Source organism: Quercus lobata, chromosome 9, assembly GCF_001633185.2.
Source record: "Quercus lobata isolate SW786 chromosome 9, ValleyOak3.0 Primary Assembly, whole genome shotgun sequence".
NCBI classification, from domain to species: domain Eukaryota; kingdom Viridiplantae; phylum Streptophyta; class Magnoliopsida; order Fagales; family Fagaceae; genus Quercus; species Quercus lobata.
The window spans coordinates 42,411,936-42,437,541 of NC_044912.1; the positions used below are offsets into that span (position 1 = coordinate 42,411,936).

A 25,606-nucleotide genomic window follows, 5' to 3' on the forward strand; every position below is an offset into this window, starting at 1 on the left:
GGATGAAGAAAAAGATTGAATAATGGTTGTTGTGTGTAAAAAGAGGGAAATGATTTTTATTTTATTTTATATTTTAATAAAATAAAATGTAAAATAGATAATTAGATGTGAATGTTTTGAAAAATAGTTAGTTAAAAATAGAAAAAAGTATGTTGTTATTATAAAATTAATAGTAATTTTCACGTAAGGTTATGTGAACGAGGGATAAAAATTTACGTAAGTTAATGGGAATGAGGGACAAAGATTGTTGTGATAAACTACAAGAAATGAGAATATTAACAAAGTGGCATAGAGCAGTAAGGTGTGATTCAATGGCATACGACTAGACATGGCAAAACAGGTCAGAATTTTCTGACCCGACCCATTTGACTTGCAACCTGTTTGACCCGTAACTTGATTGACCCATTTAAAAATGGCCCGTTTTGACCTGTGACCCATTTTGACCCGCGACCCAATTGACCCGACTCGAACACTACCCAACTCGCCCATTTTGCCACGTCTACCAACGTTGAATAGATTGAGATTGAGGTGTAATTCTTATAAAATATTTACTTATTCTTCTTTATTTAATATGTTATGTACTCCATTATAGTTTGTCATTCTTTACTTGCTACTTTCATTTTCTCTTCCTACTTTAAACAGATTGGAAATTATACCAAGATTAGCTTCTAGAAAGTTGAAACAAGAGTTGTACCAAATTTGGGTATCAAATCAAATGTTTAGTGGTAATTGGTAACAATATCACCAGTGAGAATCTAATCATAGTTAAGGAATTCATAAATAATTGACAGATTGCATCTATTTCCAAAAAAAAAAAAAACTTGTTTGAAAAATACGGGTCAACTCGACCCGACTCGCGACCCGATTGACCCGCAAACTCGATTGACCCGACCCGAACCTGCTCTGCCCCCGCCCGTTTTGCCATGTCTACATACGACGGTGCTTCTCTGATCAAACAGAATGACAATGTGTCTATAGGAGGGACAACAAACTCATTAATTTCTCCAGTAATAGCGACGGTTTAAAGCAAAACTCTTCAAAGCACCAAGGGGCAATTATTATGGAGAATAATACTAAATGTATATCAAAGATTCAAAATTGAACATAAAGTAACAAAATAAACCCTACATTGTTAAAATTAACAGTTTTAATATTAAATTAAACCATCTCTCGAGGCCTCAATACTTTTCTTCATGAGGTGTAGTCCTTTCCTAGGCATGGTCGTGTCCATGACAGATTCACTTGGTTACGGCTTCATAGGGTCAAGCCTCCTCATGCTTGGGGTTGCCTAGTTTGACACGCTATTGCACAACCATTTTTTTTCATTTCATTCAATTTCGATGATATGTGGAAGCTAACTTTTTGTCACGAGCTTTTAAAAAAACAACAAATTAAACCCTCGAACTTATAATAAACCCAAAAACAATATTTCTCCACTAAAATGGGGTTGATATTGAATTTATTACTTTTTGAAATCTCAAAATTTAATTTGTTTCTTCTTATCACCCTCCCACACAATAGATGGTAGCAGACAGCCCATTTAAAAAAAAAAAAAAAAAAAAGTCTTTAACTATTGGATCGCTCTTAAGGGATTCTTTAGGATTTGTTTGAATACTACTTATTACTGAAAATTGAAAACACTGTAATAAAATAATTTTTAAATGTGTGAATAGTATCGTAAAATCCAATTTTAAAGTTATTTTTTTTGGAAAAAAGTATGTGTGGGTCCTATGAACAATGCACAAGATTCACTAAAAAATGCTAGACACGCAAAATGTGTTTGGCTTGCCACTATCCAAACATACACTTAATATAATAACCAAATATATGTGTGAACGAGTCAACTTACGAGGCATTATACGCTAAAAAGAATAATTAAGTGTTTAAAGAGTTTTGGACTCATAATTATGTGATATGTGTGGGTTGGGTACAGTTCTTGCATAAATAGAGTTGGGTTGGGTTTGAATGGTTCACATATTGTATATGAGTGGGCCGAAGTCTAAACCCACCTGTTCCCCCATTCTCGCCACCCTTTACAACTTTCTCGCATGTTCTTTGTCATTGGAACTGAAGTGCTCTCTCTCTCTCTCTCTCCGGCATAGAGAGGCAGCCAAGCCAACAGAGACTAATAAGTAGTAAAAGGTTGCGAAAAAAAAAGGAATAATGGCGCTATGGATGGAAACTGGGTCGGAGCCCACCACCCAATCCGAGAAAGATGACCTTGAAGCTATTGAAGCCCTCAAACACTCTACTGCCCTTGAACTCAAGGTCTCTTTCTCTCTCTCTTCATATATATGTGTGTGTGTGTGTGAACAATTTAATCCGTTCAAAGTTTTGAGGACCCATCTCTGTATTTTGCTTAAGCAACCAACATGGCTTTTAAAATTTATAAACTTGCATTATAAATGCTCAAAGCGTGTAGTTAGTTAGTAAACTCAATAGGGTTGGCACTGTTGTCTTATAAATTGTTATGTGTTGATTATATCTGATCATGGTTTTGTAATGCTTTATCTACATTGCCATATTATTTGAGGGATTGAGTACATTTTTAGTTTTTAAGAGATGCTCAATGACAAATTCTGGGAATGAATGAGATTCTTTTATTAACACAAAGGAACCTGAATTACAAGAAGTTCAAAATAGAACACAACACTAAGACAAAATACAAGCTACACAACTTAGCTAATCTAAAACAGAAAAATAAATTCTTTGATATATACACAGCGTCCTATTACATTATATAATTTTTAAGCCCTTTGCATGTTGCAATTCTAGATCTCACATCATTTTTAATCGCCCATATGATCTTGTCATAACTTAGAATCTGATCATTATGGAATCTTGCATTTCTTTCGTTCAAATATGGTAGATAAATGCAGCCTAAGAAACTTGCACAAATTATACTTTGTAAAACCCTTTACCCTTTAGAGAGTTTATACCCCCAATAAGAAATCATACCACCTCACCTGCTACACACTAACCAAGCACAATTTCAAGACTTGCCACCACAATCTTCTAAAAAAGGAGCAATCATAAAAAAGATTGATAGTTACAATACTTTAGACCCCAAATTTATGGCTATTGTCAATTTTAAGCTTACTATTGAATTAAGCCCAATTTTTTAAGTAATTAGCCAATTGGCATTATCATTGATATGAAACATGGCAGAAAAGGCCAAATAAACAATCACACCCACGAGAACACCAAAGTGTTTATGGAGAGAAAAACATGGGAATCAGGCGAAAAAAAAAAAAAAAAACTTTCTGAGGCTTATAGCCCCAAATGATCCACTAAACAAAAATAGTTGCAGTACACATCACTTACAAAACTCTCCAAGCTATGACAATGTACTCTAGTCTCCAGCTCTTGCTAACATTGGATTCTTCGAACATTTTCTTCTTTTTAGTCTCTGTATCTGCGATTTGAGCCGCCAATTTCAAAACCAAGTTTCCTTGGTCACTCCAAGGCCACTTGGAGATTTTGGGCATGCTCCAATGATTCCCAAGCACTAAACAGTATGAAGAGCTCTAAAGGTTTCTTTGTGCATGATGGTTTTAATCTCCTCTCATAGTAATTGACAATTGGAGAGGGAGAAGGTAGAGAGAATGAGAAGGTTTTAGCTTTAGGGTTTTAGGGCTCTCTCTAGCTCTTTGATATGGGGATTTTTAGTTCTAAAATAGTTTGAAATGAGGGTTATAAAGAGAAGCAAAGGGCTGGTACTGTAGAGAAGTTGTAACTGAATTCTCTCAAGTTATAGCGATTTTGCTCGAGCTAGTGTCCTAAAAGTGAGGTGAAATTGTTTTCTCAACCAGGTTTCAAAATGTGAACTAATCTGACAGATCGCCTGATACTCTGAATTTGCTCTTGCCAGTTTCTTGAGCTTGCAATTTCAAACTTCAGCATCTAACCTCTTCAACCCATTACAAATTTAACCCACAAAAGTACATAATTACAATGCAAATTAATAATTCAAATTACACCCAAATTTGGCATAGAATATGCCAAAACACTAAGGGTCCTAACAAAGATGATCTCTACACTCTAAAATAATGCCGCCTTATGGAATGCGTTGTAGCCACATTTAACCTGCCAATCATTAGTTGATAACCTGTCATTGACAGCTAACCAGCTTATAAAAGGATGCTTAAGGATATCTTTAGAAAACCAAATTTGTTTTTATCAAACCTCAACAGGTTGCTTCCTTCTAATCCCATCCTAAGCTTAAATGCATGTATACTGTCTAGAAGATGATAGTAGTCATTTAACTGAATCCTCTTGAGCTAAGCTTACTTGTAAGAGGCCACTTTGAATCTCAACAAATTCCTCAGATCTAGCAGAGGCCCAGTTCCAGCAACTATTATGCAAAACTTTAGAATTGACAGAACCAGAACTATCACACACCAGTTTGAAATGCACGTATTCTGTGATTTTTTTTTTGTTACTTATAAAAAAATTATATCATTTAAAGGCTTGTAATCCTGGAAAGATAGTTTTTTTTTTTTGCAAATTAAAGGCTCAGTTAAATACCTGACAGGAACCTTGCGCTCCTTATATACAACATAAATAGAATCTAATCGTTGATTTTGAAACACACTTTAGCAAAATAAGTCACTTTTATTAACATTGGCTTCAAGACTTGATAGGAAATGAAACTCATCCCAACACCTTTTTAGTGATCCTCATTGTCTTCAAAATTATTTTTTTAAATAAATTTTCCAAAAACATGCTTAATTGTGGAATTCTGATGGGATTCAGTGACCTCATTGTCTTCAAATCATTGGCAACAAATAACATTTCATCAGCAAAAGATGAGATAGCCTCACTTTAAAGCATCTAGGATGGGGTTGGAACCCTTGATCACTAATAGCAGCTTTATGCATGGACATAGAGAAAAGCTTTATGAGGTGAGTGAGGATCCCCTTACCTTAAAATGCTTCCTATGAAAATGACCCTCATGGTTCCCGTTGGAAGCCACAGAAAATTTGGGGGTAATAATGAATACTTTGAGACTTTGACCCAGGCTGCAATCTGATCTGGCACTCCAACAGCAGCAAGACAGCAGCGAACAAACTCCCAATTTATGGAATCATTGGCCTTTATGTGGTAATGTTTGATAGTGCACGTGACTATAGCAGAATCTTTGTTATAATTCTTCACTATTTCCTAAGCTAGAAGAATAATTGCCTGATACTATTGCGATATTTGATGGATCATATCTGGATGCGTTTGATATCCATGGAAGCCTCTTAGATGCTCTCACCGGAAGCCTCTTAGATGTTCTCACCGGAAGCCTCTTAGATGTTCTCACCGTCAAATATTTGGTCATACTCTAAGTGCTTACTAGAAAAAAGAAAACACCATATATTTGGAGAATCCTTTCTATTAAAAGAAAACATCATATGTATTATCCTGTGCTCAATTACAGTTCGATGAAGGGATTTTTTTTTTTTTTTTGGCAGGGTTCTTTTATTGTTACCTAACATTTTTGTGGTTTGGTTGGTTTGCAGGAAAATGGTAACCAGTATGTCAAGATGGGTAAAAAACATTACTCTGATGCTATTGATTGTTACACAAGGGCGATTAATCAGAAGGTTTTAAGCGACTCTGAACAGTCAATTCTCTTCTCAAATAGAGCCCATGTGAATTTGCTGCTAGGAAATTACAGACGCGCTCTAATGGATGCTGAGGAGGCAATTAAGCTTTGCCCGACAAATGTCAAGGTTTTTGTCTACTCTGCTAAGATGCTTTTTGTCTGAATTGGCAGGGATTTTAACTTTGTCTTGGTTCTTTTGTTTTGATGATGTATGAATTTTGATCAGGCACTCTACCGAGCTGCCAAAGCATCTTTGTCATTGAACTTGTTGGTTGAAGTGAAATCATTTTGTGAAAAAGGACTTGAACATGATCCAAACAACAAAGAACTAATGAAGCTTGCAGAGGAGATTGATTTACAGAGGTTAGAACATGAACAGCGTGAGGCTCAAGTTTCCAGGGCTGTTGCTGGGGCTAAGGTTTGACAACTGCACTATTCAAAACATATCTTGTTTAATACCTTGAGGCTCATACTCCCCTCTTCCCCTCCTGAAACATTGCAGGATCTTGTTTCCGCGATTGAAGATAGAGGATTGAAGATTGGGAAGGCTATGTTCCAAGAACTTACTGGATTAAGAAAGCCAACATTAGATAATAATAATATTCTTCACTGGCCAGTTCTTCTTCTGTATGCGGAGGTTATGTCCAGTGACTTTATCGAGGACTTCTGTGAGACCGACATGTTTTCAGCTCATCTTGACATGATATCCTTTTCAGTCGAGTGCTTTATATACATTCCTTTTTGGGTTTTTTTTTTTCCTTTGGGGGTGGGGGCCCTGGGAAGAGAATCTACTTTTAGAAAAGTTGCAGTTATGAATTTTGTATATGATGTTTTATGTGCTTTCTGTGATCTCCTTAGCTTTCAAACATGTTTTCAGATACTTGTCCACCTTTGCCTTGGGACAAAGAGAACAATTACACCCGTGAATCTATTGAGTTATACTACGAGGTAAGCACTTGTATATGATTCTTATTTCAGTGACTACTATTGCCTTTTCAACATTTTAGTAATTAGTGTTTCCTTTTTTTTTTTTTTTTTAATTTTTACAAAAAGATGTCAAAGTATTGTGTGACATTGAACACATTAAACAAGTTCCCTTTATGTCTGGTTTTGTCATACCATATATGTTTCTCTAATTCCTTGGCTAAGTCAAACATAATTAACAATTTGTTCGACCATAGTAGCTAATTGATAATAATTATAAGAATCTCAACTTGTCAAATAAAGTGTTTTATGGCATAATATCTTTTGAAGTTTCTGTTGAATGTTGGGTTGAGATCAATGTATTAGCATGGACTTAGGTAGGTGTTTGGCATGACTATTTAGATGTTAGATTTGTCTATGTCCTTAATTTGTTAATGACCTCTAGTTCAAAGGACATTTCCTTCCATCATAAGAACAAGTTGAAGGGGCATGTCATAAGTTCAAGACCCACCATTATTCCCCCTCTCTAAAATAGCAGAAGTTTTATTAATGGAAGTGCACTTCCGTTAACTTTATTGTCTCATTGGGCTAGCTAACTTTGATCTTTGGCCTCACATGGGCTACTCAAAATGGCTAACTTTGATCTTTAGCCTAATGTAAGTCACTCAAACAAAAGTGAATCACATGTCTCACTTTATGTCCTCTTCAGCCTTTTTTTTAAATTTATTTTTCTTTTTCCTTTTTTGGTAATTTATTTTGTTGCAGCTTATGCTGCATTACGCAAAACAAAAAGTTCTTCAGCTGCAGTATTGTGACAAAACCCTTTATGAAACGACCAAATAGTTTTGAGAAATATGAAAAGAAAAATAAAAAGAATAAAAAACATCATAGGCATTCAGTCACTTGGAGTAAGCTATTTTAAGTAGCTCATGTAAGGCCAAAGATCAAAATTAGCCAGCCTGGGGAGGCAATCATGTTACACCCAAAATGTCACATTTATGAGGTTTCTGTTACTTTAAGAAATGGAGCATATTCATGGGACACAAAATTTTGATTCCTAGCATTGGCATGCATGAATAAAGGCATATATGCATACATGCACCCACAAGCTGTAGGTATTTGAAACTTTTGGCTTCTTTGTAGCTACACCAATGGAAATGCAATTCCTGTAGTTTTGTTTTATACTTCCTTGATTCTTAGGGACTCAGTGATTGATTTATGCTACCTATATGTCTACAAATGTGTGTTTTTTCTTTTTATAGGGTTTTCTTTTATTTTTTTGGGAGAGAGAAGGGGGGGGGGGGGGGAAGGTGGTTAAATTAGTGAGTTTTATATGCTTTCTGGGACCAATGAACTCCATTGATAATTTAGATTTGGCCAACTAAGTGGCTAAGTTATAATGTAATACAGATCAATAGGTCTGGATAAAATAGCCTAGGAAGCACAGACACTTCATTTAGGGTAACATACCGGTGTTGCACCAACCATTTCATGTTATACTTTTTTCATAAATTGCTCGTGTCACCGTGTTGTGCCCATACCTGTGTCCGTATCCATGCTTCCTAGAAAATAGCCAATCTGAATTTGCACTGCTACATTAACGTTTATGTTAGTGTACATTACAGTTTTTTTTAAAACAATATTAGTGTCATTAAACTTCTTAGGCCATTTACAGTGCTGCACACGATATTATGCTACAGGAAATTGTCATAATAATTCATAGGAGATTACTGATCCTAAGTTCTCATAATCATCCTTCTGTCCATCGCAATTCTCTTGGATATTTTTACGTAGAAATCCTTCAAGAAATAATTATCTGATCTAGAAATTGCCACCATTGTTATATCTCGTTTCTAATTGCTTAGTTCTTGATTTATCAGGCTGGTTCTGGAGTTTGTCTATCAAAGTCAAAACTTCTTCGTTATCTCCTAGAGGGAACTGCCGCTTCTCATGTAGAAAGCATTGATGTAGATGAGAAGGATGCAACTGAGTGTTTGAATCTTGGAATCTCTGCAGGTAGGATGTTTTGTAATCTCCCTTACCCCACTTTCAATGTCAACTGATGTCTTTTTCCCAGTCAGTGGTTTGGTGATCATGTTTTAAACATGTTGTTTTATGTTGGAGTCTGTTGGACTCTGAAATTAGAGAAACCTGGTGAGCATGTCTTTTGTTTTTAAGTATATATGGAGCTATTTTGTTGGTGGCCTTTGATCATGAATGAAGTAGCTTCATCCTTTTTAAGCAGCCATAGATACAGCAACTAATGAGTAATGATTCACCTATCAAAAAAACAAACTTCTTGTGGCCTACTAAGATTGAGGTGGTCTTGCAGCTGATATTATAAATTAGAACGTCATATTAAGTTGTTACTTGGAAGTCTGATGACAATATATTAAAAATCACTTGTGTAAGTTAATCCGATCATTGTTGACTTCAGAAATACATGAATAACTTATCCAATTATATTACTGGATTTGTTTTCTTTCTATTTTCTTTTCCCTTTTAGCAAATTCATTCAAGAGGTGGTGTTTTAAATCGATGGTCTGGTAGAGTACATCATTTGATTTGTGTAAAGATTTCATGTCTCTTTATAACAGCAAAATAATGATATCCATAAAAAAAAAGCTCAATCATCTATATTTGTACGTAGATTTGTTCTGACATCTGATTGTGTGGTGCACTTTTTGTTCATACTACTTTTTAGGGTGTCCTGAAGCTATACATGACCATGCAGCCACGTGGCTGTGATACATATTTCCATTATCTATTGACAGCAGATGTGCTAATGCTCATTAACTCATGTGAGCTCCAGACCATTTCAAGACTGATTTTGTCTTTTGGTCATTTGCTTAAACTGAACTTGAGCCCCCAATGCCATTGTCACTTAACTATTATCATAAGGAAGCAAGAAATGCTAGATAATGTATGGAACTAAGTTCACCGACACTTTGATGCTTAGACCTGATACTCTATATACATTTTATATTTTATTGCCAAGCATGTCAGCACTTTTAGTACATATATTCTAGATGCTTATGTTCCCTCTTTGTTATTTTCTTAACACCCCGATGTGGTTACTCTGTGGATAACACATGCATATCAATGTGAACTTTATACTCAATGTTCCACAGGCGAAGGCTCAAAATGGGTAAAAGTAGGCGAGAAAAGAACACTTCACGACGTCCTGAAAGAACCAAACTTTATTATTCCTGGGATCCCAGGTATGTCTTCACTAATGGTTTCAACCAAATTAAATGTGTTATAATCCTCATGATTCTGACGTTTAATTTCCTTTTCCTTTACATTGAAAGGAATTCCGTTTGGTTTCTTTAGTAATCTTGTTTTCTCACTTTATATGATGCAGTCTTTTATGTTGTTTCAAAACGCTCCAGCTTCTATAAAGAATTCAAAGCAGGGAAGTGGGTTCCTCCACCTTAAGTAATTAATTAGGACAGTGAGTAGCATTTTTTTTTTTTTGAAGTGACAGTGAGTAGCATTGAAGGTTGGCGATTTTGTAGATGCGCCAAAGCAAGCAAGCAAGCAAGCAATCTTCATAGTAGGACTTGGATATGAATTATGTTGCAATATATGTCACCACCCATTTAAAGAAATGGTGTTAACACTTCGGAGGTCTATGCTGTTGCCATCATCATCATTGAAGACAAAGGCTTTGTAATTTTCCTAACGTGTCATTAACTTAGGTAATTTCACTTTTATAATGCTTGTACTAGAGAGTAGAGATTTGTAAAAAATAAAATAAAGGTTAAATTTTGTTGCACACATCTAGACGCACAACTTTGGAAATTGTGTGTTCAAAATACGACTTAAGTCATAATTTTGAAAACATGATTTTACCATTTCAAGATAGCACATGCGCTCCGTACATTGTCGGTAATGATTAGTGCTCTAAAATAAATAGAGCTGAAGTTATTTTTTATTCAATTGCCAAGGATTTGTTATTACGTGACAAATGGTTAAATTTTCATTAATCATTAATTAATGTGGCATTTGGTATAGGAAATCCACATTACTTTCAATATCTAGATTACTAGGAATGTGATGCCTTGCATATGCCTAGGAATTTAACTATTCCTATGTTTAGTTTAATTAGGAATCTAATAAGATTCCTAAGAATGTGAGATTATAAGGTTTGGTTTATTCATATTAATCTTAATTGAATTATTTATTTTTTCAATTTTATCCTTAGATTTGTAAATTCAATATAAGTCTTTTAAAAAAAAAAAAAAATCTTCCTCTAAATAAATAATAAAAAACAAAATATAAACTATAAATTATGACAAATTCATTAAAACTATAGTCTAACATTTCAAAAAAAAAAAAAATTTCATACGTGAAACCTAAATAAAACTTTGTTAATGAATATATCAATAGAGTTGTCTATCCTATTTATGTTGTTTTGGCGGGAAAAGATAATGTTGTTTAGGTGGGAAGAGATAAAGACAGGAAAATATATTACTGATTTGTTTTATATTTTATCTCAATTGCTTAAATGATAAGGAAAAAGTGTTAAAATTGTCAATTTATTAAAAATACAATTTCCTTTGAGTTTGGGAATCTAGATATCTTCATGTTTTAAAGGAAATCCACATTTCTACTGAAATGGGGTTAAAGAGGGGAATTCAGATTCCCTGGCATCTGATTCCCCAGTATGATTTGCAATCAAATATGAAAATTTTTAAACATTCCGAGGAATCCTAAAACATTACCCCGTATTAAACACCACATAAGATAATTTATGTAAAGCTTTATTATCTAAGTTTCAAGAAAATTAAAATTCTACTACCTTCTTAAAAAAAAAATAATAATAAATAAAAAAAAATCTAAAACAGGCCTTTTGATAGATTCTACGATAAAGTCATGAATATCTTTTGAGACAGAGATATTAAGTCATAAGTGTCCAATTCCTTCTAAAAAGAAAAGAAAAAAAAAAGTCACGAGTATCCAATCAATAGAATTCTATAGAACTTTTTTTTTTTTTTTTTTTTTTTTTTAACATAGTGTTTCACGAACATTCTCTAGAATATTAATTGGGCCCATTTGAAGGGACCAAGGAACCTCTCTTAATATATAAGAAAATTAAATTTCTATTTCAACTAAAACTCTATTTCAAAAAAAAATTCAAAATTTTTAAAATAGATTATGTTTGCATTTTGATAATTTAATCTAGATGACACTTTATTATAAATTTTCAAAATGGCTTACCAAGTTTCAATAATATTTTTAAAATATATATTTCTTTTATACAGAATTTTGGAATAATTCGTACATTGGTCATAAGTGTGTGTATATATAATCTGATCTATAATTTGTGATTCTTTTTCAGAATAATTTGTGAAATTGGTTATGGGGTTTACCAACATTTTAGATTAGATAATTATGATTATATAAAAAAAAATGATGATTATATAGGTATAAATAATGGTACCCAAAAAAAAAAGTCTCTGTGACTTGTGAGAGTAGGTGTCTTTCTTTTGTGCTTTTTTTTTTTTTTGTGTTTTTTGTGTTTTTTGTGTGTTTTATTTATTTATTTATTTTTTTTTTTTTCACATTGTAAATGTGAGCCTTGATGAGGTTGGCTTAGCGCTAGAATTGGATCTTCTTTAATTAGTAATAAAAGTTGTATCTGAAATAACTTTCCACCATAAAAACCCACTTTTTTTGGGGTTGATTCTTAGCCCCTGGATTATGATTCAAAGGGAGGCTCCAGGTTGTCAAGGAGTATATTCATTCAACAGGAGAAGATTCAGATTCATTTACCTAGATTTAGAAAATATCATTTACAGCGCAGATGGAAAAATTAAACAAGGAAAAAATCGGTAAATCTGAAGTGTACGCTACCATATTTATAGATGTATTTTTTCCAAATGACTTTGAATGTTGCACGCTTCTGGAGTATTTGGTAAAAATATACTTTGTACAATTATAGTCCAGTTTGATTTCATTTGAGATCCTATTAAGTAGGGAAATCAGTCATGATTCTAAGCAATATTTTTTTGTTACGTATCAAGTGTCCTAGTCCAATTAGGAATCTGTTCAAATCAGATTTTCTTAGACTATAATTTTTGCGTCACGACTTTTGTCACAGCTGTGATATTCCAAATAGCGATGTTGGTTCATATTAACTAACTATTTTTTTTTCCACCACTCACAGTCACGAGTTTGCTGATTTTTCTAGTTTTGTTAAGCATTAGTGTTCAAGTCCAACTAAGAATTTATTGGAATCATTTAAAGCCAACCTAGTCCAACTAAGAATTTATTGGAATCTTTTAAAGCCAACCTCAATACGATTCTATATAATACCACTCCATCAAAGCCTGAATTTCCTCTGCAGCCAAAGTCCTTCCTGATTTCTTCTCTTAGATTCTATAGTCTAAACCTCCTTCCATCCTACCATGGCGGCAGCGGGTTTTTCATGTTCTGCTGCTGATCTCAATCCTTTATTGGGTGCTAATTCATCAGCTGCGGCTGAATACATTTGCAGCGGATTTGATGCAGTCTCAAGCAAGTTTGTTGACACAGGATATGCCATTGACAACACATACCTTCTCTTCTCTGCATATCTTGTGTTTTCCATGCAGCTTGGTTTTGCCATGCTGTGCGCTGGTTCTGTACGTGCTAAGAACACCATGAACATCATGCTGACTAATGTTCTTGATGCTGCCACTGGTGGCGTTTTCTATTATCTCTTTGGCTTTGCCTTTGCCTTTGGTGCTCCATCAAATGGATTCATAGGCAAACACTTCTTTGCCCTGCATGAATACCCTACGGCGTCTTTTGACTACGGGTATTTCCTTTATCAATGGGCTTTTGCCATTGCAGCCGCTGGAATCACCAGTGGTTCAATTGCAGAACGAACCCAATTCGCTTCTTATTTGATCTATTCATCTTTCTTGACTGGTTTTGTCTATCCAATTGTTTCTCATTGGTTCTGGTCTGCTGATGGTTGGGCAAGCCCTGCTGCGTCTGATCTGTTGTTTGGATCTGGGGTTATTGATTTTGCTGGTTCTGGTGTGGTTCACATGGTTGGAGGCATTGCTGGTTTTTGGGGTGCATTCATTGAAGGTCCACGAATGGGCCGGTTTGATCATGCTGGCCGTGCTGTGTCAATGCGTGGACATAGCGGGACATTGGTTGTGTTAGGCACATTTATGCTATGGTTTGGCTGGTATGGTTTCAATCCTGGTTCATTCCTAAACATCTTGAAGGCCTATGGAGAGAGTGGTTCTTATTATGGACAATGGAGTGCTATTGGGAGAACCGCAGTTACAACCACACTTGCTGGTTCTACAGCGGCACTGACCACATTGTTTGGGAAACGCTTGCTTTCTGGCCATTGGAATCTAACTGATGTTTGTAATGGTTTGCTTGGTGGGTTTGCAGCAATTACCTCAGGCTGCTCTGTTGTTGAACCTTGGGCAGCAATCATATGTGGTTTCGTAGCCGCTTGGGTTCTCATCGGATTCAACAAGCTTGCTGAGAAACTCAAGTTTGATGATCCATTGGAAGCAGCACAACTTCATGGAGGGTGTGGTGCATGGGGGATAATCTCTACTGGCTTGTTTGCAAGGAAAGCATATGTCAATGAGGTTTATCCGGGGCAACCGGATAGGCCTTACGGGCTGTTTATGGGAGGTGGTGGAAAGCTCTTGGCAGCACAAATTATCCAGATTTTGGTGATTGTAGGGTGGGTGAGTGCTACCATGGGGACCTTGTTCTGGTTGCTGCACAAATTGAAGCTTTTGAGGATTTCACAAGAAGAGGAGATGGCAGGATTGGATTTGACAAGCCACGGTGGAGTGGCTTATGAATACAATAATGGATATGCTGCTGAAGTTGTGGATCAGAAGAACAGATTCGAGATGAAAAGTCCCATCGCTTTTTAATCTTAATTTATGGTTTGCATTCTCTTAATCGTTAGAATTGATCTGCAAAGAATGTACAGATTTATTATTATGAGAGCGGACAATGTAATTTTAGTGTTTGGTTTCTTTTAGATTTCAATTAAAATGTTGATGTGTGCTGAACCTGTCGATCTTTCTTTGACAATGCAAAATTTCAAATCAAGATGGTAACAAGTCTTTGCAGCAATATTGCAGTGCAAAAGGAAAGAGGTGCTGCTCTTCAATTTGCATTCAATATTTCCTCCCAAACTTGTCCCACTTATAACTGAGTTTGGCGTATTTTTTACATTAAGCAGCAAAAATTATCTAAATTGAAATTTATTTTGACCTCTTATTTCAATCATAAATAGTGTTTGGTGTTTTTTGCTACTTCATTCTTAGTAAAGCGTGTATTTAAGATTGATATGTGGAATGGAAGACTATTAGTTGTGTTTGAGATCAGACCAATACACCACCATTAAAATTGTGGGTTTTATCATATGAGCATTGCCAGACCCAAGTAAAACTGTGTTATATACATGGTCAAGCTTCCCAGCATGTGAGGATGGAGAGAATAAACAACAATGCAAGACTAGTTGTAATTTTGTTACATTAGCTGATATATTGTACGTGGTACATTTTAAAATCATATCATATACTGTATAATAAAAGTTAGGTTTAGAAGCCATGGTTGCATTAAGTGGTTTCACCAAATAGCAGGATTTTTTTTTAGATTTTTAAAATATTATAAATATATTTATTGTAGGTGCTCAAAAATTCTTTGCCTTTGGCTTTGGTATTTTTGGCTTGATTGCCTAACCTTGCCTTTGGCTTGAATTCCTTTGTCCCACATTGGAAAGATCTCTTTCCTCTTCATGCCTAAAGGCAAAGAATTCTTGAGCACCTACATTTATATATATATATATATATATATATATATATTTGTTCTTATCTTCTTTCCCTATAATTTCTAAGTTGATAAAATTTTTGATTTGATTCCAATCCAAATTCTTCAATTAATCCTTATCTTAATATAATTTATAAGTCGATAAGTAGAACACTTAAAACAAAATTCAGCTTCACACTTTCATAAATTTTTACTACACGTAAAAAATTGTAGAATTTTTTAGATTTTAAATATATATATATATATATATATAATTTTTCTTCTCCTATAATTTCTAAGTTGATAAAAATCTTAATTTGATTACAATCCAAAATTTTCATCTAATCCATCTACTATAATTTCTAAGTTGATAAAATCTTAATTTGATTACAATCCAAATTCTTCATCTAATCCATCTAATCCTTATTTTGTAAGTGTAGTGTATAATCCAAATTCTTCATCTAATCCATCTAATCCTTATTTTTATGTGTAGTGTATTATAAAAAAAGCAATTTTAACAAAACATGCAACTTATATTCAAAAATAAGTGTTTTAACAAAATATACAACTTACATTCAACAAAAAGTAAAATCTTAAAAAGAGATTAAACTTAGTTGGTTTTCTTCTTTGAGAAGTAAATTTAGTTCATTGGTACCATACAACTACAATCTACAATTGTGTCTATCTAAATATTATCAACAAAGTCTAAAATAATATGATAGAAAGAAAAAAAAAAAAATCCAAGCATAAAATATTAAAATTTGTAGTTGTGCATGTAGAAGTATAGCTAATCCCATAATTTAAAAAAAAAAAAAAAAAAAAAAAAAAAAAAAAAAAAAAAAAAACCACTTTCAATGGGAGGATATACACATGGGAGGAATTAATAATAAATTTGTTATCTACTCTTTTTTTTTCAAATATATTTTGTTTTAATTTATTTATTTTTTGGATAAATATCAAATTTTTGGATAACAAAAAAGAAGAAGCTAATTACGTTAACAACTTGATCTTTACCGTATAATTGGGAAAAAAAATTGTAATTAACGTTAACAACTTGATATTATGGTATTTGATTTTAAATAAATTCCTTCTCTTTTTTCGCTTATAACAAATTCTTCACAACTAAATTTTTTTTTTTTTTAAATAGAAACAATTTCTTATCATTTTTTTTTGGGGGCTGAAGTTTACCATGGTTGAAATTTTGTTTGTTGGATAAATATAGGAATGATTATGGATAATAGTTTTATTATACCATGACTCTTGTCTTTAGATTTTCAAGTCACTATAAGTAATAAGGCCAGATTCATGAGTTTTTTTTTTTTTTTTTTCATTAATATTTTGAATGTCCAAGTATCTATCATTTTTTTAGGGATATTTGTTTTTCTCTCAAATTTAGTCCCTCTTCGCTTCAAAAAATAAATTAATTTTGTTTTTATTTTTTATTTTTTTTATTTATGTTGTTTTTTACTATTTTTTTAGGGAGTTTCCTTGAGGTTTTGAAACACTCGATCAAAAAATTTTTTTTAAAAAAATTTCTTGAAGTTTATATTTACACATTTTGTTTTGATATGGTGAAATTCGATGCATCATCTCTCACTTTCAAAGACAAAAATTCAATTCTTATGTAAGTTTATCTACTTTTATTTTTTAATGTTTAGTAATTTGGGTTGTTCATAATTCTTAACTATTACATTGAGGTTACCACTTAAATATGCTTTCAATTATTATTTTTTTAATTATTGAATTTAAGGTTTTTCATTTAAATATGCACTTGAGTTTTAATTATGCAAACTCCCTTTATATATTTTAGGTATCTCCTTTTATATTAGTTGCATAGTTATCTACCATATTCCATTCAATTAATTTTGGACCTATATATGATTTTTTTATTATGAAAACTTAATCTTACACAGTATGCATTCATTATATAACTTAGTACACGTTTGATAGACTGTAATAGACAATGTAATGTAATAGATATTCTTATGACATAACTATTCGGTTGTTTGGTTATATTTTTATTACAATGAATAGTTATTCCTTATGAATAGATATTCTTCAAAATGAGGAATAACTATTCTTTATCAAAAGTACTGAATATCTATTCCTTCACCTTATGTAATAACTTTTTTTAAAAATTTCCTAAAAAGCCATTAGTTGCCACATCTTCAAAAGGAAAGAAAATAAATTTTCCTTCTTATTAATTATTAGCTCTATTTTGAACACCCTAAAATAAGTGTATTTTAGGAAATTTGACTTCAAAATGATTTAATTATACCTTCTTTTTATACTCTACTAAATTATGGATGCATATTCAGGATTCTATTTCTAAACGGTCATCAAACTAATGAATAGTAATACTTATTACATTCCAACTTAATGTACTCCTTGTAATACTTATTTCTATTCCTATGTATTAATCATTACAATGTACCAAACGTGCGCTTAAAGTAAAAGGTTACTTTGTTTAAAAAAAATAGAGTAAAAGATTACTTTATTTTTATTATCTATTTAATTTTAATTGATTTAATTTTTTTTTCATTAATTTATACATGATTCTTAATTAAGCCATGCATCGCATAGACACAATACTAGTATTTTATAAGAATATACTTATGACCCGACTCATGTTCAATATTTATGGTTGTGTTATAATAATTTGGGAATCAACACAATAGTATTTTTTATGCATTTGGAAAAATACTTTTTTTACTTTTTTGATTTTATGTTTGCTTGTTTGTTTAGATCTATAATTTTGGGTAACTTATTTGCATAATATTTATCAAATAAATTATATGAAATTACGAGACACCCAAACTAACATTTGACAAAAATAAAGGAAATGAACACTATTAAAATTAAGAATATGAACCTAATGCCATGTTTGAACAAGAATGTTATATTTCACATCAATTGTTTCTCACATAAATCTTAGAAGCATAATGTTGAAATTTCTTTTTACATAAATAATGGCTTCATATATATTTATACACACACACACATACATACATGTGTGTGTGAAAATGTAACTTTTGGTTGACTTCATAATATTTTTTCACATAAACTTTTAAAGCCTCATAATTTTATATATTATTATTCTATTATATATATATATATATATTAATTGATTTTAAATTCTATTATGTATTTAAACTCTCTATCAAAAACTTACCAAATCATTTTTCTAGATTGATTTTTTACATTTCAATGAATTAAAAACTTACCAAATAAATTCCTATAAACAATTAAAAACTTACCAAACCATAGTAGCTTACCAAATAAATGCCTATTAGTAATTAAAAACTTACCAAACCACTTTCTCAAAAAAAAAAAAAAAAAAACTTACCAAACCATAGTATCTTTTTTTAAAGAAACATTTCCATAGTAGCAAAACATGAGGAAAAACACATCTTTCTCAAAAAAAAAAAAAAAAAGAAGAGGAAAAGACAGGGATGGCAATGGGGCGGGGCGGGGCCGAAGGATGGGGTCTTCATCCCCGCCCCGCATGGTTTTATCTTGCCCCATCCCCGCCCCGCCCCGCCCCGCCCCGCATGACGGGGAATACTTTCTCACCCCATCCCCGCCCCTTGGGGCCCCACGAAGCCCTGCCCCACCCCGTAAAACTCTATTTTTTGTTAATTTGCCCTACAACTAGTACAATTTTTTTAATGAAACTTATTTCATTAATAAAAATATATTTGAAATTACAACTAAATTTATCCCATCAAATCAAATCAATTTTTAGAAAAAATTGAATAATATATCCAAGTGTTTAACAAGACAATCATTAAAAAAAAAAAAAAAACTCATAGTATAACACAACAAAATAAAGGTAGAGAATCACATTGGGTAGAATAAAATATGCTAATATTAATATATTTATTTAAATAGTAGAGTTTTAGGGTATGAAAATTTTACAATTATAACATTTACTAACGCGGGGCAGGGTGGGGCGGGGCGGGGACGGGGAGGGGCGGGGCGGGGTGGGTCTAAAAAGCCTAAACCCATCCCCGCCCCGCCCCGTGGTGCGGGGCTAAAATCTTGCCCCATCCCCGCCCCACTGCCTTTGCGGGGCGGGGAAAACCCGCGCGGGGCGAAGCGGGGAGGGGCGGGTTAAGCGGGGCGGGGAAAAATTGCCATCCCTAGGAAAAGTACATACTCTAAATAAATTATTATAGCACAAAATTTACTTAAAACCTTATAGTTTAAGGCTAGTCCAAATTAAATCCTATAATGTCAAATATACCAAAATAAATCTAGAATTTTTGAAATGTAACAAATTAAAACCTTTACAGTTTTTACCCAATTTTGACTTAAAAGTTTAATTTGTTACCTATAAAAATTTCAAGTTTTAATTAGGCTACCCAGAATCTATAGGGTTTATAGTAAAATTTTCCCATTATTATTATTATTATTTGGATAAAAAATATTCTACATAAAATAGTTTTATATAAATAATTATTTGATTCCTTTTATATAAATAATTAATGCATACATATAGAGAATTAATATATGCATTTATTCTATTGACTTTTATGTCAATGAATTTATATTTTGACATAAATGCAAATTTTGATGAGTTGGAAGCCAAAATGAAGAGAATCTTAAAGAATGAGTTACTTGGAAGAAGTTGGACACAATTTGGCTACAAACTTAGTTGTATTCAATAGTTACAATGTCACTCAATATATTTTTATTAGATATGAATTTTGACAAATCCACAATTAGATTAAATTTTCTTCTTATATCCTTTATACTTGCAAAATTTCTAAAAAAATAAAAAACCAATAGCTATGTTCTATCAAATATTTAAATTTTAAATTTTTTTTATTTTAAAATTATGTATAAAAAATAAGTATATGGATCAAAAAGTTAATAATATCTGATTGACATGAAATTTATCATATATGTTAAGAACATAAAAAATATGTAATCTAACGGTTAGAATTTTAAAATATGTCATCATGTTAAATTTCTTTTAGTGGAAGTTTTGTGGGTAAACTTTATCCATAGAAGTTTAGGTTATTACAATTAAGGATTTTGTTTAGGACAATGTTTGGCTACAAACTTGGTTGTACCATAAAGCTACAACTTCACTTAATATTTTTTTATTGAATGTAAATTTTGACAAATCTATCATTGGATTACATTTTCTTTTTACATCCTTCATGCGTGCAAAATTTTTAGAAGATTAAAAGTCAATCGCTATGTTATCAATCAATTATTTAAATTGCAAGTTTTTGTAGTAAATACATCTTATTAGCAAAAAATTTGACATGTGTGTTAAGAACATAAATAACATGCAATTCAATAATTAGATTTTCAAAATATGTAGCAACATTAGTTTTTTTATTTTTTTTATTTTAAAGGTTGTAGCCTATACTATAACCAAGTTTGTAGCCAAATTTTTTCCTTTTATTTATATATAAATTTGCTAAATTGGTTATTAAGGGTTGAGTTGTCATTTTAATTAGGGAGTTAGCATTATTTATTTGTTTATTTATTGATTGATGTAGTTTGCTATTGCAAGACCTTGTTAGTTCATCAATTACACTAGTATGTAACTTGTGCTTATGCATGAGAATGGTGAATTGTAGTGGTGCTATTGATGTTAGCTTGAGTTATTAAACACGTAGGACATAGTTTGACCAGGATATTTGGAGGTACTAAAATAATTTTTTCTTGCAATTTTTATGATATTTTTTATGCCAAGTTTCTCATTATATTGCTATTACATATATTATTTTGAAAATCACTATTAGATACTACATAAACAATATCAATTTACAATTATTGTCTGTGAAATTCTACCACATACAAATACAAAATAAAATAATAAATTTGTCAAATAGTATCTTCTAAATTGAATGGGGATAGGAGCATTGAATTGTTCAGCTTAATTATAATTTGTTACGTTAAATATCTTTGCATACAAAATATTTGAATAGAAACTGTATAAAAATGTGCTCATTAGATCAGAGAAAAAATAACAGCAAAAATCTAAACAATTTAATTTGTATGGAAAACTAACAAAAGTAAAATCCAACTTGGATTCTAATTGAATTTTCTCTAAACTTTGGTTTATATATATTACTTAGTTAGTAATGAACCGTACATAGTCATGGTAATGGTATATTATCATAAAGAGATTAAATTTTGTAAGGATTTGATGTAAAACTCATGTTTTACCTATCTAATCTCAATATACCACATCATTTTATCACATATTTGAGAATAAGCACAACCACACCCAATTAATTATAATACCCATATATAAATCTAACCAAATTGGGAATTTATTGAGATGTTATTTGGTATGGTAGAATGTATTGAAATTTACGTGAAATGTTGATTTGGCAATCCATTATTGGATAGTATAAAACCGGTTTTACACCCAATCCTTACCAAATTCGAACTCTTATATAAAGAACATATAAATTTGAATTGTTTGTAGTTATACAAAAGAAAAAAGACTCATAAATATAAAATTATTCAAACTCCCTCTTCATCTAATTTTATATATAGATTCAGATATATGATTAGGTTCTTTATGATTTATTTATATTAGATTCCTCATTTTCTACACCGAATTAACTTATTTAGCACAAAAATTAAAAACTTAGATTAGATAGAAAATGTGGCACTAAATTAAACTCTAATTGAAATCTAATTTTTACATTGAATTAACTCACTTGGTAGAAAATTTTGAAATTCAAATTAGATGGGACATGTGGCGCAAAATTAGATTATAATTTAATTCCAATTTGAAATTTAATTAGATTTTCTCTTAACTTTATGTCTATATATATATATGCCAGCTTTTAATAAAGAGAGCATCTCAGAGATTCTTGGTCATGGGATTGGTACCAAAGTTCATTTAATAATTTTTTTTTTTTTTGAGAAACTAATATAAATAATTAACACTTGTTTGGTTGGGTGTTTTCCGAAATCTAATCCTAAAAATCATATCCCAAAAATTCTATGCAGATTTGTTTTTAGAAAATAGCTTTCAAAACCTACTTTTAGTTGCTAATTTAGGGGTGAGCACAGGTTGGATTGGGTCGGTGGAGGGAAGTTTTTTTAACTAATTTGTCATTGGTGGGTTGAAAATTTTTTAAACCATCGCCAACCCACCAAACTACAAAAATGGTGAGTTGGTTGAAAATTTAGGCATGTTAGTTTTAGTTGTGTTGTATACTAAACTTTGATTTTAATTTATTTTTATCATTTACAGATAATTTTTAAAAAATATTTCCTTTAAATCTAATAAACCATTGAAGGACTTGCAACAAAAATATAAATATTGTAAAAAAAAATCATAAGAATTGTTTACTTTCTATTATATCAAAGTACATGACCTTATGGTGTGAGAATTTTTTAACTTTTTCTTTTTAAAAAAAAAAAAAAAAAAATCAAGTGTATCCATGTCATTGTGTATGCTTACGAATATGTTGGAAAAATATCACATTTTTCATATTAACATATGATGAGTTTGGGTCGGATCTTGGCAGTTTTTAAAACTAAACTTGCCATCCAACCCAACCCACTACTCTAATAGTTGAACTTGCCCAATCCGCTTGAAAATAAATATTATATCTAGAAATGGGGGTGTTGCACATGCCTCATTGCTATTTCTAAGCAATGACATTTTTGTTAATTTTGGAATCGATTTTAATTTGCATTTTCTTTTTGCTATCTTCTATCTTATTTTTTACATTCTCTTTCTTTTCTTTCCCAATCACTGATCCTCTCTCTCAAACAATACTTGTTAATGTTGTCGAATGTTCTCCTGAGTCCAAAATGGCGACAATACTTGTTAATGTTGTCGAATGTTCTCCTGAGTCCAAAATGGTGACAATTTTATGTCCCCGATTACAAGGATTGAGAAATGGACTGGTTAATAATGGGTGCATCCAGGGACAGAGCTATTCCTAGGCTTTGGGGGGCAATGGCCCTTGCTAGCTGAATATATATATATATATATATATATATAATTAATTAATTAATAAAAAGATCTAGTATATATATATAGGTACTAATTTTAGCAATTTCATTAATAAAATTACATTTAGCCCCCTTAACAATATTATTGACCCTTTTAACTCAAATTCTAAGACTACAAATTTTGCCACAATTGCCCATTTGGCATATTGAGAATGGTAGAGAAAAAGTGGTGGGTCCATGTAAAAGTGACAAGCAGTCAATCATAATCTACTGTGTAAGATAGTTATAGATTTGTGGTAAATGTTGTGGCTTTTTATGTGATACTAGAATTACTCTCATTTTCTAAAGGCCATTACAAATTTTATAAACCTAAAAACTAGAACAAAATTAACGTCCAAAAAAATTAGTTCAATAACAAAAATTACCAATGGCAAAACTAAAAATAACTAAGCCCAGTCAACTAATTTTACTAAAAACAAACAAGATGGCTCTTTAAATAATTTTAAACAAAATTATTTTGCTCTTACACAGCAGTAGATGCACTTATCAAATACAAAATAAAAAATAAAAAATAAAAAAATATAGCAACAAGAAGTCGAGTTCTATTTTCATAAATGATAACAATATAATGTGTTAAGAAACAATTATTTTGTATCTTTGTTTTCATTGATGATTGGATGCTTATTTAAAATTATATATATATATATATATATATAGAGAGAGAGAGAGAGAGAGAGAGAGAGAGAGGTTCAAGTTATACTTGGTGTAACTTCACAAGTGTTACACCTTTTTTTGGACCATTGATTTATATTAGATCTAAGTGTAAAAAAATACTCAAGAGAATGTCATAATTGTTCCCTAAAAATTAGTAATTAAGTCACTAACTCTACTTATTAAAAAAGAAAAAGAAAAAAAACAGCATTAACTCTCTGCTTCCCATCATCATCTTCATCCTCTCTCGCTCTCTCACATGGTCTTGTGTTCTATGTACTTTCACCCTCAACCATGGAAACTAAGGGCGAGTTTAGGAAACAAGTGAAAGCTTTTATTATTATTTTAAGTCTAGGAGTGTTTGGTTGCTTCACTCATTTGCTACCACCTGTGAAGCCGTTCTTTCTTGGGGCCATACTTTCTGTGTTGCACCACCAGTGATGGAACAGGATAAAAATTTTGGTGATCTGTATATTATATCTATTCTTCTCTTCCTCCCTTTGATTTTAATTAGAAATAAGTTCTTAAATGTAGCACATATGCTCTACCTTTATGGTTGACAGGGTGATTGACATGCTTCTACAGCTTTATATGCAGTTTATGTAAAGACATTTGGGGTTAGCCTAATAACTTTTTGTTCTTGTTCTAGAGCGATTTGTCCTTAGATCTTAGTTGGGTGTACAATCTAACAATTGTATAATTAGAGGTTGCCCTCAAAGTACATAGAACACAAAGGCTGTGTGAGAGAAGGAGAGAGGATGACAATGATGAGTTGGAGAGTAGAGAGTTAATGCTGATTTTATTTTTAATAAAAAGAGTTAGTGTCCTAATTACTAATTTCTAGAGAATAATAATGATATGAACATGAGTGTTTTTTTTACCCTTAGATCTAATACAAATCAATAGTTCAAAAAATGTGTAACTCCTATGAAGTTACGCCAAGTGTAACTTGAACCCTTCTATATCTATATATTTATATATTAAGAAAATTCAGAAAGTTAGTTATGGGTTCAAAAAATGTCAAAAATATTCATAATCTAATTAGATAATTCTTCTCCTTAAAAAATAAAAAATAGGGTTAAAATTGTAATTTAACAAAATTAAAAAAAAAAATTATCAGAGAAACTTTTTTTCTAAATAGCACTCTTTTTTTAAATATATCTCACGTACGTTTGATATTTTTTTTTTCCCTAAAACCTAGCACATAGTAAACCCAAGCAGTTTATTTCATTTCAAATCTTAAATTTTAGTTTCTTAAAAATTCATTCATGTGTAACCTTACTAATAATAGATAAATTCAAATTGAAAAATTACATCATATATATACACACACACTTCTGTCTCCTAACTCCAAATCCTAACTCCAACCTTAGTTGCATTTTTGGGTTGCCAACGTGAATTATGTGGGTCTTATGGCATGGGAGAGGCGACAGTGACTGTAGAGGGTTTATCTAGGTGGTCTTTCGTCTTTGGTGTTTGACGACTGGATTTCTTTTTGCATGTTTTAGTTGTGGATGGGTTTGCGTGGGCTTTGTTGTGGGTGGATCATTGTTGCTATGGGTTTTGCAGTCAATGGATGAGTAGGGTTTGTTATGGTTGCTTTTGTTGCCTGGGCTTATTTTCTAAAAGTAGTTTTGAGTTGTACTA

General features: G+C 31.9%; 2 protein-coding genes across 2 annotated transcripts; both read left to right on the forward strand.

The window, feature by feature from the left end:
* Positions 1-1,994: 1,994 nt before the first annotated feature.
* On the forward strand, positions 1,995-10,452 carry LOC115959052 (tetratricopeptide repeat protein 4 homolog). The gene is made up of 8 exons (XM_031077348.1): positions 1,995-2,268; positions 5,508-5,720; positions 5,820-6,011; positions 6,096-6,296; positions 6,461-6,541; positions 8,398-8,533; positions 9,649-9,738; positions 9,882-10,452. Exons 1-8 carry the CDS (start codon positions 2,164-2,166, stop codon positions 9,953-9,955), a joined length of 1,092 nt encoding a protein of 363 aa, XP_030933208.1. The 5' UTR covers positions 1,995-2,163; the 3' UTR covers positions 9,956-10,452.
* Positions 10,453-12,819: 2,367 nt separating this feature from the next.
* LOC115960652 (ammonium transporter 1 member 1-like) lies at positions 12,820-14,709 on the forward strand. Its single transcript, XM_031079600.1, has one exon. The coding sequence runs from the start codon at positions 12,931-12,933 to the stop codon at positions 14,419-14,421; it is 1,491 nt and encodes a 496-aa protein (XP_030935460.1). The 5' UTR covers positions 12,820-12,930; the 3' UTR covers positions 14,422-14,709.
* The last annotated feature ends 10,897 nt before the right edge of the window (positions 14,710-25,606 follow it).

Coding starts and splice junctions, on each gene's coding strand:
- LOC115959052 (XM_031077348.1), top strand. CDS start 2,164: ATGGCGCTATGGATGGAAACTGGGTCGGAGCCCACCACCCAATCCGAG. Junction 6,012..6,095: donor GGGCTGTTGCTGGGGCTAAG/GTTTGACAACTG, acceptor GAAACATTGCAG/GATCTTGTTTCCGCGATTGA. Junction 6,542..8,397: donor CTATTGAGTTATACTACGAG/GTAAGCACTTGT, acceptor TTGATTTATCAG/GCTGGTTCTGGAGTTTGTCT.
- LOC115960652 (XM_031079600.1), top strand. CDS start 12,931: ATGGCGGCAGCGGGTTTTTCATGTTCTGCTGCTGATCTCAATCCTTTA.